General features: G+C 39.2%; 1 pseudogene and 1 gene segment (V, D, J or C); one reads left to right on the forward strand and one right to left on the reverse strand.

Annotated features, from left to right (window-relative positions):
• The window catches only part of LOC122116639, a 1,030,500-nt pseudogene that overhangs the window by 531,495 nt on the left and 484,058 nt on the right, over positions 1-14,947 (forward strand).
• On the reverse strand, positions 8,380-9,224 carry LOC122116829. The segment is given in 2 exon segments: positions 8,380-8,729; positions 9,117-9,224. Coding segments are annotated over 2 exon segments (438 nt in total).

The raw sequence follows: 14,947 nt of genomic DNA on the forward strand, positions 1-14,947 counted from the left end.
TTAGGCCAGAGAGGGAAAAATCCATGCAAGGAGACAGCTCTGAGCACTTGCCAGCAGCTGCCGCTGTGGTGACAGCGGTGGCTTCGGTGGCTGCAGTTCCCATACATGAATCACAGAGAGTCCAGGACAAAGGAGCCAGATGCGGCAGGCGAGCGGATTCTACTCAACACCAGCAAGAACTGACAAGGAGCAGACATCTTCATCCTGCAGTTCGCAGACCAGAGACCACCCAGGAACCAAGACTCGGCATGAGTAGAAGCCTGACATCCTCACTCCTTCTCAGGGAGCAGAGGAGGGAAGGCCACCCCCACCCCCAGTACCGGAGATCTCCATCTTGGATACCGACAAAGCTCAGTGGAGCTGCTAGCTCCAACTCATGCCCTGGAATAAATCTAGAGTCATCTAGCAGGTCAAAAGAGCCCTACCTGACCTGCCAGACTCAGCTCCACCCAGGGAAAAGTCAACCAGCCAGGGCGCCAGCTCTAGGAGTGGCTTTCTTCACCTGGTAATCAGAGCCAGAGGCTGCCCCTCCCTTTAGCAGCCTTGACAATCTATTGAAATTTAGTAAACAGAAACCCTGAGAATGGCTCCAGGCTGGGCTCTGTGAGTCTCTCACAAACCAGCCCCCAGGAAAAGCTATTGTTTGCTGAAAGGCCTCAACTCTACCCAGAACCTAGCCTCATCATAACATCTCCAAACTTGTGGAAAAAGCCATCTCCCTCTTTTGTGATACTCAAAGCATATCTGTCTCCCATTGAACTAACCTAGGAGGAGGATCGCAAAACCCTGGGTAAAGCACAGCAGTTTTCTGCCTGTTCAAGCAAACTGACTTAAGAAACAAACCAAGCCACAGGAACACAAGCAGACCAGACAGTCCAACAAGAGGCTGGTTACGGTCACAAGGGAGATACAGGATTTTTTCCAACCAAATCCTCCCAAAACAATCAAAGAACTTTTTTTTTTTGTACGTTTTATAAAAATTTTTTTTTTCTAAAATTTTTTTTAAATCTTTAACTTTTACCTTTTTTTGAAAAAACAATTGTTTTCTAGTAACTTTTTTTTTCCTCTTAGAATTTTATTTTAGGAGTATATGTGTGTGTGCACTTTTCTTTCTTTCTTTTTTTTTTTGTTTACCTCTACTGAACTTCTGATCTTTTTTTCTTTCTTTCTTATCCTTTTCACCTTTTCTTCTCTTTCGTTCTTCTTTTATGTGACTTAATTGTTGTTCTGTGCATCCTCAGATAAACCCATAGTCGATTATTAGACCTTATCCCCCATTGTGTACACACTCAATCCACAAATTTATTATTCAATTCAAAACATCTTAGACTTAAATTCCTTAATAGCAGTACTACCTCTTTATACCTATCTAATATTTTAAGTATTTTTGTTTTTAAGTTTTGCACATCTCCTTTATATCCCTCCCCTTCTCTCACTATATTCATGTTCTTCTCTGAATAGTTTGCATAATATTTTTAATTATTACTTTTCTATTTTTTCTGGTCTCTTTTTGTTCCCTTTCTCTTTCTTCTTTTTTTTTCTCTCTCTACTTTTATCCTATCCAACCTAAATCCTGCTTTGAGATTAGGACTTAGTTAAGTTAACTCTCCCTGTGCCTTCCCACATCACTCTATTCCTATTTTCTACCCACATCTCTTCCTAAACCTATTAATTTCTGGTTTACCAAATTCTTCTTTGCGGTTCCTAGCATATTAATATATAGTTGTTTGATGTTGAACAGATGTATCTGTTGAACTAGATTGTATCTGCAGACTATTGACTGTGCAAATACAGACGTTGGTTGATGCTTGCCCTAAGTTAGTGTTCTAGCACAAAACTTGTGTTATTTTCATCCCAAATGGGCAGAATAAGCTGGAAAAACATAAGAAAAATAGCAAGTCCGGGTATCTCAACTCCCACTCATGATAATCAGGGGACAGAACAGATAATGAATAATCCAGAGGAGAGTTCCCAAATAGCTCTACAAACACTGCTGGCAAACATGATAAATAAAGAGATTGAAAAAATACAAAGGACTCTGTACGAGCATGATAGGGAGAGAGAGGAGGCAATCCAAAGGTTTATACAGGAATATCATGAGCGTGAGGAAGCTACTGAAAAACTGATACAAGATTTGCATGAGCAGCTTGAGAATACTCAAAAAGAAAGGCAGGAATGGCATGAGCAGGCTGAGAACATTCAAAGAGAACTACAGGAATGGCAGGAATGTGAGGAAGCTAAGCAAAGAGTAATACAGGAATTGAGTGAGCAGGAAGAGAATACACAAAGATCATTAAAGGCATTCATGGAATCCATTAACAAAGAGTGGAAGGAAGTCAGGGAGAACACAAAGGGAATGCTGAATGGAACCAAACAGAAGGAATGGGAGTCCAAGGAAACCATAACCAATCAACTAAGTGATTTGAGAATAAACACTGAACACCAAATTAAGGAAGTAAAGAAGTTCATACAAGATCTAAAACAAAGCTTCAACACAGAATTTGAAGCCATCAAAGCTGACCAACTAGAAGGAAAAGAAATGAAAAACAAAGTAGAAAGTCTTGACAACAGGGGCTGGGAAGGTGGCTCAGTGGTAGAGCGCTTGCCTTGCATGCATGAGGCCCTGGGTTTGATTCCTCAGCACCACAAAAGCAAAAAGAAAAAAGCCGAAAGTGGCACTGTATCTCAAGTGATAGAGTGCTGGCCTTGAGCTGAAGACTTAGATTGCTAGCCTTGAGCTGAAGAGCTGAGGGGCAGCTCCCAGGCCCAGAGTTCAGGCCCCAAGACCAAACCCCCCCGCCAAAAAAAAAAGAAAGTCTTGACAGCAGGTTAGACCATGCAGAGGCTCGAATCTCGGGGATTGAAGACAGGCTAGATATTATAGAGAAAGAACTTACAACCATTCAAGACAAGTTCAAGAAATATGATAGATATTTGATAGATATATGATAGATCTATCCAACACTTGGAAGACACCATCAGAAGTCCTAATCTAAGGATAATGGGTGTAGAGGAGCACCTAGAAAAAGAAATTAATGGTCTAGGAAATTTGTTTAACAGGATCCTAGCAGAGAACTTCCCAAACATGCAAAAAGATAGGCCTATTCAAATACAAGAAGCTTTTAGAACTACAAATAGACCAGACCAGAATAGGACATCCCACCATCACATTATAATCCACACAGGATCAATTCAGACCAAGGAAAAGATCCTTAAAGCTGTCAAGGAGAAAAGATTAATCACCTATAAAGGGAAACCAATTAGAATCACCTCAGATTTCTCAGCAGAGACAATCAAAGCAAGAAGAGCCTGGAATGATGTATGCCATGCCCTAAAAACAAACAACTATCAACCAAGAATACTGTACCCAGCTAAACTCTCCTTCATAAGTGAAGGCCAAATAAAAACCTTCCATAGCAAAAATTAAAAAATTGAAACAATACATCTCCAACAAACCTGCCCTACAAAAGATTCTTAAAGATTACCTACACATAGAAAACCAACAAGACCACAATAAAGGCCAAGAAACAGCACTCAAACTGAGAATCCAAGAACCATAGGAAGAACCCAGTTTTCTCAGCCCCCAAGAAGGTGGATAACATGGCAGGAACACCCAAATACCTCTCAGTCCTATGTCTTAACATTAATGGACTTAACTCTCCAATTAAGCAACATAGATTGTCTAGCTGGATTAAAAACAACATCCTTGTATCTGTTGCCTCCAGGAGTCACATATTGCCGGTACAAACAAATACATTTTCAATGGAAAAGGCTGGAACAGAATTTACCAAGCAAACGGCCCCCATAAACAGGCAGGAGTTGCAATCCTAATATCAGATAAAATAGACTTCAAATTAAAATTTGTGAGAAGAGATAAAGAAGGTGGCCACATACTAATTAAGGGATCTCTCCTTCAGGAGGATATTACAATTCTAAATATCAATTCGCCAAACAACAGAGCACCCAAATTTATCCAAAAACACTATATTCCCTCAAATCCCACATAGTTCCAAGGACATTAATTGTTGGGGATTTTAACGCACCACTCTCCCCACTAAATAGATCAACTCGGCAAAAACTCAACAGAGAAACCGCAGATCTAAAAAACTGCATAGATCAACTAGATTTAACAGACATCTACCGAATATTTCACCCAACAACATCAGAATACACGTTTTTCTCAGCAGCACATGGAACCTTTTCTTAAATAGACCACATTTTAGGCCACAAAGCATACTTGTCCAAATTCAGAAACATTGAAGTTATACCTTGTATTCTCTCAAACCACAAGGGAATAAAATTAGAACTCAACACCAAAAGCCACCAAAGAAAGTCCGGTAACACATGGAGGCTGAACAACACACTGTTGAATCATGAGTGGGTCAAGGAAGAGATTAGAAAGGCAATTCAAATGTTCATGCTATTCAACAAAAATCAACACACAAATTACCAGCTCCTCTGGGACACAGCAAAGGCAGTACTCAGAGGCAAGTTTATAGCTCTGAGCTCCTACATCAACAAATTGGAGAGATCTGAAACCAACAATTTAATGAGACATCTGAACCTCCTTGAAAAAGAGCAGCAAGATTAACCCCAATCCAGTAGATAGAAAGAAATAATTAAAATTAAATCAGAATTAAATGAATTAGAATCCAAAAAAACTATAGAAAGAATCAACAAAACAAAGAGTTGGTTCTTCGAAAAAATTAACAAAATTGACAGACCCTTAGCAAATCTTATCAGAAAAAGAAGAGAACACACCCAAATTGATAAACTCAGAGAGGAGAATGGAAACATCACCAAGGAAACAACCAAGATTCAGAACATTTTAAGGGAATACTTCTCAAAACTTTATGCTAATAAGTTTGAGAACTTGGCAGAAATGGACCTTTTCCTAGCAAATATTGACATGCCAAAACTAAACCAAGATGAGTTAAACCATCTTAACAGGCCCATATCAAGCATTGAAATAGAAACAGCAATAAGAGACCTCCCAGCTAAGAAAAGTCCAGGACCAGATGGTTTTACAGCGGAATTCTACAAGGCCTTCAAAGCAGAGCTCACACCAATACTCCTCCAACTCTTCAATGAAATTGAAAGAGAAAGTTCACTACCAAACACATTCTATGAAGCCATCATAACCCTCGTCCCAAAACCAGGCAGGGACTCATCAAAGAAAGAGAATTATAGACCCATCTCTTTGATGAACATTGATGCAAAACTTCTCAACAAAATTTTGGCCAATTGACTTCAACAATTCATCCAAAAAATCATACACCATGATCAAACAGGATTCATTTCAGGGATGCAAAGCTGGTTCAATATGCACATATCAAATAATATTATTCATCATATCAACAGGAGCAAGGATAAGAACAACATGGTTATCTCAATAGATGTAGAAAAAGCATTCAACAAGATCCAACACCACTTTATGATGAAGGTTTTGGAAAAATTAGGAATCCATGGAACATTCCTCAATACAATAAAGGTTTTAATATGACACATCTACAGCCAGCATTATACTTAATGGTGAAAAACTAAAGCCATTTCCTCTTAACTCAGGAACAAAACAAGGATGTCCACTCTCTCCACTTCTCCTTAACCTAGTATTAGAATGCCTATCTACAGCGATAAGACAAGATGCAGACATAAAGGGGATCCAAATAGGGAAAGAAGAAATAAAACTCTCCCTCTTTGCAGATGACATGATCTTGTATTTAAAGAATCCCATAGACTCCACTCCCAAATTACTCAAGCTGATTCAAAACTTTGGCAAAGTAGCAGGGTATAAAATTAACCCCCCAAATCAATGGCTTTTCTGTATGCCAACAATGAGAAAATTGTGGCTGAAATTAGGAAAGCAACTCCATTTGTAATAGCCCCACAAAAAATAAAATACCTAGGAATTAACTTAACAAATATGTTTATTCCAGCATTATTTACCATATCTAAGATAGGTACCCAACCCAAATGCCCCTCAATAGATGAATGGATCAATAAAATGCAGTAAATATACACAATGGAATTCTATGCCTCCATCAGAAAGAATGACATTGCACCATTTGTTAAGAAATGGAAAGACTTGGAAAAAATTCTATTAAGTGAAGTAAGCCAGGCCCAAAGAAACATAGGTCCCATGGTTTCCCTTATTTGCAATAACTAGTGTATATCTGAGACAAGCAGAAAAGGTCAGATAAGATGATGTTAAGCGAAATGAACCCCAAGATAGGAACACAAGTGGTTTTCATTCTTTCTTGCAATTGTTTCTAATGTATTTATAAGGTACCACGTAATTTTTTGTTGCTTTATATGTCCCTCACCCACAGTATAACACCTGTTTTCACTGTATTTGATGTTGGTATAATTTGGGGAATGTGGTGTGGGAGGGGAGAGGGAAATGTAGTTGTGGAAATGGGGAAGGCAGGGATGGTAGGCAAAAACAAAGGAGGAGGCAAAAATGCTTGGTAAGAAATGTACTAATTACCTTGCTCAAGTGATTGTAACCCTTCTGCACAGTATTTTCACAATAAGTAAAATCTTATTTAAAAAGAAAAGAACTGTTGTGTGCATAGAGTGACAAACTGATCTGCACACAGGGGTTTCAGGTTCACTCTGTCACTGATGTCTCACAGGCTAGCTGCCATGTAAACCAGAGCAAAATGATTTGTGTTCATTTGTGTTCCTAAAATGCCTTCAAAGTTCTGTTAAAAATTAGTATTCTTATTTAAGATGCAAGGTATAAGATAGATAGATGGTGACATTCTGTGAAATACAAATACAAGCTATTTGAGATGAAAGGACTGTTTCTACCACAGACACTGCCTATGTGTAATCCTAATCACTCAGGGGGACACAGGAAGGAATATGGAGAGTTTCAGGTCAATCAGGACACATATGGATAAGCCCTGTCTCACCTGACATCGCCTTGCTTCATGGAGTGGTGTTGGCAGGAGCAGAGAGGGCGCATTGGCAGAAATAGCATTTGTTCAATAGTATTGTCTGCCCCTGGCACTAAAACCAACTCTCTGTGTGGTTTGTGGTTCTTTTAGATATTCAAATGCTTCCCTAGTAAAGCTCATGATATACTCAGTGGATAATTTTATAAATGTTTTCTTTCTGTTTGGGACTCAGTAAGTATAGAACTTCTCCCAGCACAGCTGTGGCTATGAGGCTATTTCATGTTTTACCACCAGGGGAAGTAGAGATATTTTCGATTTATCAGTGACAGAGGGATTAGGAGAACTTAAATGTAATAGAGAAACTGGTAAGGATGGTCCTTTCCTAAGATGATGCCTATGCTGAGGGAAATAGCAGGGGTCTGCTTTGGATGTCTGAGTGGTCTGTGTATTTTCTGAGAGAAAATTCAATACACACTCGTCTCAGGGGAAGCCTTTGCTCATTGTGAGCTTGTTTGCCATCTAATGGTAGGTTTTTGGAAGGGAAGAACATATTGTTCTAAGCTGTAAGAAGAAGGTGAGAAAGAGCCAACATTAGAGGAGGACTGGAGGAAACGGCATGGAACAAAGCATTATTCAGAGTCATACTTCAATTTGTACCTTGTTTAAAAAAAAATGGGCCTGTGCCAAGGAAGCCCCTGTTTTCACTATTAGATGTCGGTATAAATTGCGAAGGGGAAGAGAAGAAACAAATTGTTTAAATAGGGATATGGGGGGCCCATTACAACAATGAGATGTATGAGACATTATGTCAAAAAATGAGCTTTGTAACTATGCTCTGGGGTGAAGATGGGAGGCAGGGATGGTAAGAGGTAACAAAGGAGGTGGCAAAAATGCTTGATAAGAAGAGTACTCATTACCTTGATCATGTAATAATAACCCCTATGTATAGTATTTTCACAATTAAAAATAATAATGGGACTTTCAAAATCATGAGTTGATTAAGCAACAAGGTTTTAACATCTGAGTCATATAATTAATTTGCTTTATATTTAACAAACATATTCTATTTATTTGGTGATATTCAGTAACATTACTATTTTAAAAAATCCGTCTCATTTTAAGTCTAGCTTTGTGACTCATTCTTCAATTCCTAGCTACTACTGCTTCTTGAGTCATTCTGCATGGGATTTGACTCTGTAATTCTCTCCAAACTATAGAAATAGCATGCTGGTGGTAGATGTTTTTGTCTTTGTCTTTCACATTTGGGAATAAGTGATAAATTGACTTCTGCAGTAACATTATAAATTCTGGTTTTGAGAGTCCTTGGAAGCTGAAGTAATCCAAGATCCCACTTGGACAAGGTCCTTGGTATGACATCTTCTGTCAAGTCCTCCAAACTGAGACTACTGCTTCGGTTCAGAGAATTTGCTATGCTGCTCCCCAGGCAAGCTTTGAAATAGAACAGCTGGGCCAAGCCCTACAGAGATGTTTTTGTTAAGGACTGTATCACTGTGGGAGGAGTATCTATACCTTGCATGCAGTAATAAACCCCAATATCTTCAGCCTCAACCCTGCTGATTTGCAGTGTGAAATCTGTGTCTGACCCACTGCCACTGAATCTTTCTGGGACCCCAGATGCTCGGTTGGAAGCCCAATAGATCAGCAGTTTTGGAGACTGGCCAGGCTTCTGCAAGTACCAAGATAGAGCACTATCTCCATCACTATCTATAAGGCTCTCACTAGAACTGCATGAGAGAGAGACCGTCTCTCCCAGGGTGACAGGCAGGGAGAGTGGAGTCTGAGTCATTACAATATCACCACTGGACACTGAAATTAAAATAAATGAAAAGTACAACGTTATATATGGTATATAATTTTTTCTGTGGTTATATATTAATTCCCAATCCTTTTCATGGGTTTTTCTTCTATCTTAAAACCATTCAATATTTCAAAATATATACAAATATTAAAAAACATAAATGAGGTTCTAGATCTCATGTATTCTACCCTCTACACACTTGTCATAGTTGTCAACAAAGCTCAGGAACTGATTCCATCTAATGTTCATCACTCTCATATAATTAACTTCACCTGCCCCATTCTAGAGGACAAGTTCTGTGCATCTAACCCATGAACAGAATACAAACAAGAAGCAGTGGCCCTGAGGGCTCACCCTCAACCCCCTTTTCCATCCTCATCTCCCTCTGCCCTTACCAGTCATCCAGAGCATTAGGAGACCCAGAACACAAGAACAGAGTCTCATTTTAGCTGGGAATCCAGGAGATTTGATCAGTGAAGTCATGGTCAAGATGAGCCTTTATGTCAAACTAGGGCTGGACAGTCCTCCTTGGGGAGCACTATGCAAATCAGCAGGTGGGTGCAGCAGTGTGAGAAGAACAAAGCCAAGGGCAAGGGCATCTCTCTGGTGAAGAAAGTGACTTAAATTTCTTCTGTGTTTGGAGAAAAGACCCACAAATACCAGGCTGGCTCCAGCAGTGGGTAGAAGGACCCCTCTCCCCTGATGCCTGGATCTGCAGGGAGGATGTTTTATACTTGACCCTGTCAACTTAAAACACTAGAGGCCCAATTCAATTGAAATGTGTGTCCAGGAGAGCTTTGCTGGAGGGTCAATTTGATTGGCCCTCTTCTGGTTATTCTAGAGAAAGATACTGTGCACAGATTTCATTTGCCATTGTTTCTCAACACTTCTATCCAATACCACTGTGGTTACAACTAGGTAAGGAAATCAAATACATTCTTGAGTTAATCTGACATCACTGAAACAAAGTTAACTTATGATTAGCAAGTTATCAACAACTGTTAGAGATGTTCTTTATAAGCCAGACACTGGTAGCTCATGTCTGTGGTGACTGAGTTCTGAACACATGGTTCAAAGCAAATCCAGGCTGAAAGTTCCCTTTTGACTCTTATCTCCAATTAATCATTCAGAAATTGGAGGTGGTGTTGTGGCTGAAAGGGGTAGAGTGTTAGCTTTGGGCAAAAGAGCTCAAGATCAGCATCCAGGTCCTGAGTTCAATCCCTAAAAGTGATAAAAAAAAAAAAAGGTCCTTCATAGAGGGCCTAATAAATTAAGTTCTTATGATTACTTGTGTCAAAACAAAATAATCCAGAGCATAAAGTCCTCCTTACAGAGGGTGAACTAATAACATTTCTAAATGAAAGAGAAAAATGACAGAGAAAACCAAATTTTACATAGTCCATTTCACAATCAGTAAATATGGAATGGCACTTCTTCAGCATAACTCTTCACCAGACTAACAACAGCATTCTTAATATTTCTCTCTCTTCTATAAGACAGAATGAACAAGAACACCAGTTACATTCAGTTAGTTAGTCAGACTATTGCAATATCTATTTTTTAATCTTTCTACAGAGTCTGCTCCTGGAAAAATTATTAACTCTGTATTAGTCCCTCCTTGTCCTGCCTGCATTCCATGTGGGCAGCCACAGCCAGGACTCCACACCCCATAGCAGAACCCAGCAAGAGCTGTTTTCATGTGTCAGTATAACACTCAAGATTACGTCTTCCCTTAAGTTTCATCTTAAGCTACTAAGAAACTGAATGCTGGCTCAGAGTTGTACAGAGGAATTCATATTCCACTTACACCATCCAGAGCCTGAAGAACATACATTTCTGTTGCTATTGGCCACTGTTTGTGACATTTTCTTATGGGTTACACAAAACGTTTTTTCTATTAAACTTATTTTGTAGCAAATTTTTATTGTGATTAAGTGATTAAATAAATTTCACAAATTTCACAGGATGGTGATACTTATAGTCACAAAGTAAGTGATACTTATAGTCACAAACACAAGAATGTGTGGGACAAATTATCTTTATCATGGTTCATAAAGTTTGTTAATTCTATGAGCTCTGACAATACAATTATCTCTTCTACATTTGGTGATATATACATTTCTTTGCTTTTGCTTAGTGTCAGCTGTTCCCTCTTTGCTGCTCATTCCCTCCCTCCCATTGCTTCCATTGAGTTGTTTAGTTCGTTTTGATCAATTTCCAGTGCAGCTGATAGATCCCACTGTTGTATGTTTTCCCCTGTTTCTCTGTTTCTCTGTCGTCCTCCTAGTTTCATTCTAATGTGCACATATATACCATATATGTGGTATATATTATTTTTAAATATGTTTTATATTGTAAAAACACCATACAGAGGAGTTACAATTACATGAGCAAGATAATGAGTACATTTCTTATCAAGCATTGTTGCCTCCTCCTTTGTTTCCTCTTCCCATCCATTCCTTTCTACTCCACTTTCCCCCATCCTACCCACCCACCTTATTCCCCCTCAGCACCAAAGTTGTAAAGTTCATTTTTCGACGAAACGTCTTGTACATCTCATTATTGCAGTGGGGCCACATGTATCCCTATTTAAACAATATGTTTTTCCCCTTCTCCTCCCTAAATTATACCAACACCAAATACAGTGAAAACATGGGTTACACCATAGGGGAGTGACATACAAAGCAACAAAGAAATCATCTTATAAGTATGTTATTTGTAAATTATTTCATTTATTCCTTTGCTGCTTGCTTATGCAAAGAGAATGAGCATACTTTTTGAGATACCAGGACTGAAAGAAAGTTCCAAACAGAAATTAAATGCCAATCACATGGAAGGGGAAATGACTAACACAGGTAATTTCCCATTAGGTTGTAACTTCAATCATGTATATGAGTTATAAATGATATAGATCAAAAGAAATGATATAAATCAAAATGATATACATCAAAAGAAACCCTTTTATTTCCCCCACCCCAAGGATGAGCAACCATAAGAAGACTCATATATGACTAAATTTTTGTGCATTTTTTTACTTTGTGTGTGTTTGTGTGTGTGTGTGTGTGTGTGTGTGTGTGTGTGTGTGTGTGTGTGTGTGTGTGTGTGTCTTGGGACTTGAACTCAGGGTCTGGTGCATGGCCCTGAGCTTTTGTACTCAAGGTCAGCACTGAGTCACATCTCCATTTCTGCCCTTTTTTTGGCTAACTGTAGGAAAGAGTCTCTTGTACTTTCCTTTCCTTGGCTCGCTTTGAACTGGGATCAGCAGGTCTCAGCCTTCTGTTTAGGTAGCTTTTCAGGCATGAGCCACCCGCACTGGCCTCTTGTAGATACATAAGCCTTGTAGAATACCAGGATTTGAATTTATGCTTCTCAAAACAGGACAAAGTATAGCTTTCCTTGCCAAACAACCAGGCATGGAAGGGTTTCATTCTCAGGATTGGAACATTGTGAAATTGGTGATCAGTCCTGCTGGCCATTTGCTCTCAAGTGCATACCAGGTGATGGTCTGCTCCCAGGTGTGGTGCACTTGTAGAGGCTCCGTAGTGGTCATTGTTTTTGGCAAGTTAGATACAGAGAAGCACCAGAAAATGTAAAAAGATAATAAGTTAAAATGTTGCCATGAATTGGAGAAGAGTGACTGATAAATTATCTCTCAATTGACAAGGGATAGAAAAAAATTACCTCAGCCCCCACCCCCAAATATGAAGCAAAACTATTCTCAACATCATACCAAATGAGGAAAACTGAAATTATGAAAGTATTTCCTCAAAAGTAAGAATACATAAGCATAACCAAGGAGATGAAACATCTCTACAAGGAACACTATTATAATAAGAATAAAAAATGAAATGCACAAATGCATACATACATACTGCTTTTTATTTTACCTAGACAGCCTTCTCTTTCCTATGTGAATCCAAAGTAATGGCACAACCCTGACACCCCAGAGTATATAGGTATGTCATGTACAAGTCAGGAGAGGCATGATAAAGTCTGAGCTAAGGGCCATGTAGAGAAAAGAGTGTTAGGATAAAAAGGATCTTCTCAGTCGCTTACAGAAGAAAAAGTGTATGTACATCTACAAACAATACCAGTAATGCATCCAATTCAGTTGATGTTTTTTTGATTCTGATCCATAAACAAAGCAGGCTTACACCTTCAACTGATAGGCAACATTCTTGAATGGAGCCTGAGTCCTGCTTCCTCACCATGGCTGGAAAAGCAGGAAGAAGAGAAGCAAGTCTGCCACTACATGTCCAAACTACATGCCAATTCCTAAGGCTGATCCTGCTCAGGGAGAGCTGGTTTGTTGACTTAGTTTCCCTGCAATGCCATGATGAACACAGATATCTTGCGCTGGTAGACAAATTTACGGAATAGTTATAAAATCAAAGTTCTGGAAGCCGGGAAGTCTAGGGTGTCATCTGTTTTAGACTCTCTTCCTGGCTGTTCACTTTCTTGTAATGACCTCACAAGGACTTTTATGTCTGTGACAGAGACAGAGACAGAGCCATCCAGGGCCACATCTCCTCAAGACACTAGCACTACAGGACTTGCTACAGTCTCAGGGAACTCACATCACCTCACTCACTGTTACAGACTTTTCCAAGGACACATATCCTTGAAAGGTGGCCTTTGCTGATAAATAAGGCAGGAAAAAGAGGCAAAGCCAAGCTTCCAGTCTCTAAATTCCAAAAACAGAAGACATTCCCCCACAATTCAGCCTGCTGACAGCTCCTTCTGAGTGTCCCTGGTCTTAGTCAAATACCCAAGCCTGGAGACTCTTTGTTGATGATAAAACACTAAACTCTGTGATTTCCATAGAAAACTTAGCTAGATAGCTCTTTTAATATATACTGTGGGATTTCACTGCCATCTAGTGGTATTATTCTAACATTAAATGTTTTAAAACCAGGATTTCTAAAATTTTTTATTAATTAAATTTTAATTTGACTTTATTGTAAAAATGCTGTACAAAGGGGTTACATTTTCATGAGTAAGGTAATGAGTACATTTCTTGTCAAGCATTGTTACTCCCTCCTTTGTTTTTCTCCTACTATCCCTTCCCTCCCTCAGACCTCCCCCCCAAAGATGTAAAGTTCATTTCCAATATCGAGTCTTGTGGGTATCATCGTTGCAATGCGTCATCCTGTGTCCTTGTTCAGCGTTTTGTTATTCCCTTTCCCCTGCCCAAATTAGACAACTGTATATACAAAATTCAGGGTAATAAAATCAGTACAGTGAAAACAGCGTATATACCATAGGGAGAAGAACATACAAAAGAAAAAAATCATATAGAACATTAAAAACAACAACAAAGAAAGACCTCTTGTGTCCGTATCTTAGGATTCAGGTTTCCCTCATTTGCAATAATTAGGATACATCTAGGATATTTTTATCAGAAAAGCACAAAAGCTAAAAAAAACTATGTACATATGACCATCTAAGATGATGCTAAGCTAAATGGACCCCAGCATTCTTTTTTCAGGAAGAGATATAAATTACATTTTGAGATGTGTTTTTAAATTTTCTATGGATTAAATTCAGATAAGATGGAAGTTTTGTGCGCGTGGTGTGTGAATATCTCTCTGTCTATATCTGAGTGTGTGTGTGTGTGTGTGTGTGTGTGTGTGTGTTGCCAGTGATAATTTGACCAATAAGAGCTAGTAAGTCCACACAGGTGAAGATAGAGAAACAACAAGCAAAAGCTGCACAGAGATTCCCAAATCTCTCCATGCCAAACCCTGGTATTTTACTAAATATTAATCACTGACTGCATGTGGAGGGCGGAAGTGGTGCAGAAAAATTAATCACTATTTGTTGCATGACATGGTACAGGTGGGGAGAACCAGTGGTTCACCTTGTGCTTGTGTGGCTTGAGTACTGATGGCTTGCAAGATAGCTAATGTTGGCTTCCTGGACTCTGTCTGCTGGGAAAGTATTCTAATTGGAAGGAAAGGAGCCAGTTGCTCTCCCTGTGGATTTGTCACTGTTCTTAGTCACAGTTGTGAAGTGTGCTCAGCACAAGATGATTTATCTAAGGATATGGATTTGGTCATGAACTATTGAGCAGTCTTAAGGCAGAAGTTCTGGAAACCTTTCCAAGAGTGGAGTTGAAGATGGAGCCAGTAGAATGAACCCTGGCTACTGGGTCTCTATATTCAGTTATCACTTGCAGAGAAGAGCTGTCCCTTTTCTCCTGCTCTGAGATTATAGCACCCAGTCA

The sequence above is a fragment of the Dipodomys spectabilis genome, unplaced genomic scaffold, assembly GCF_019054845.1.
Source record: "Dipodomys spectabilis isolate Male_0828 unplaced genomic scaffold, ASM1905484v1 ptg000137l, whole genome shotgun sequence".
NCBI lineage: Eukaryota > Metazoa > Chordata > Mammalia > Rodentia > Heteromyidae > Dipodomys > Dipodomys spectabilis.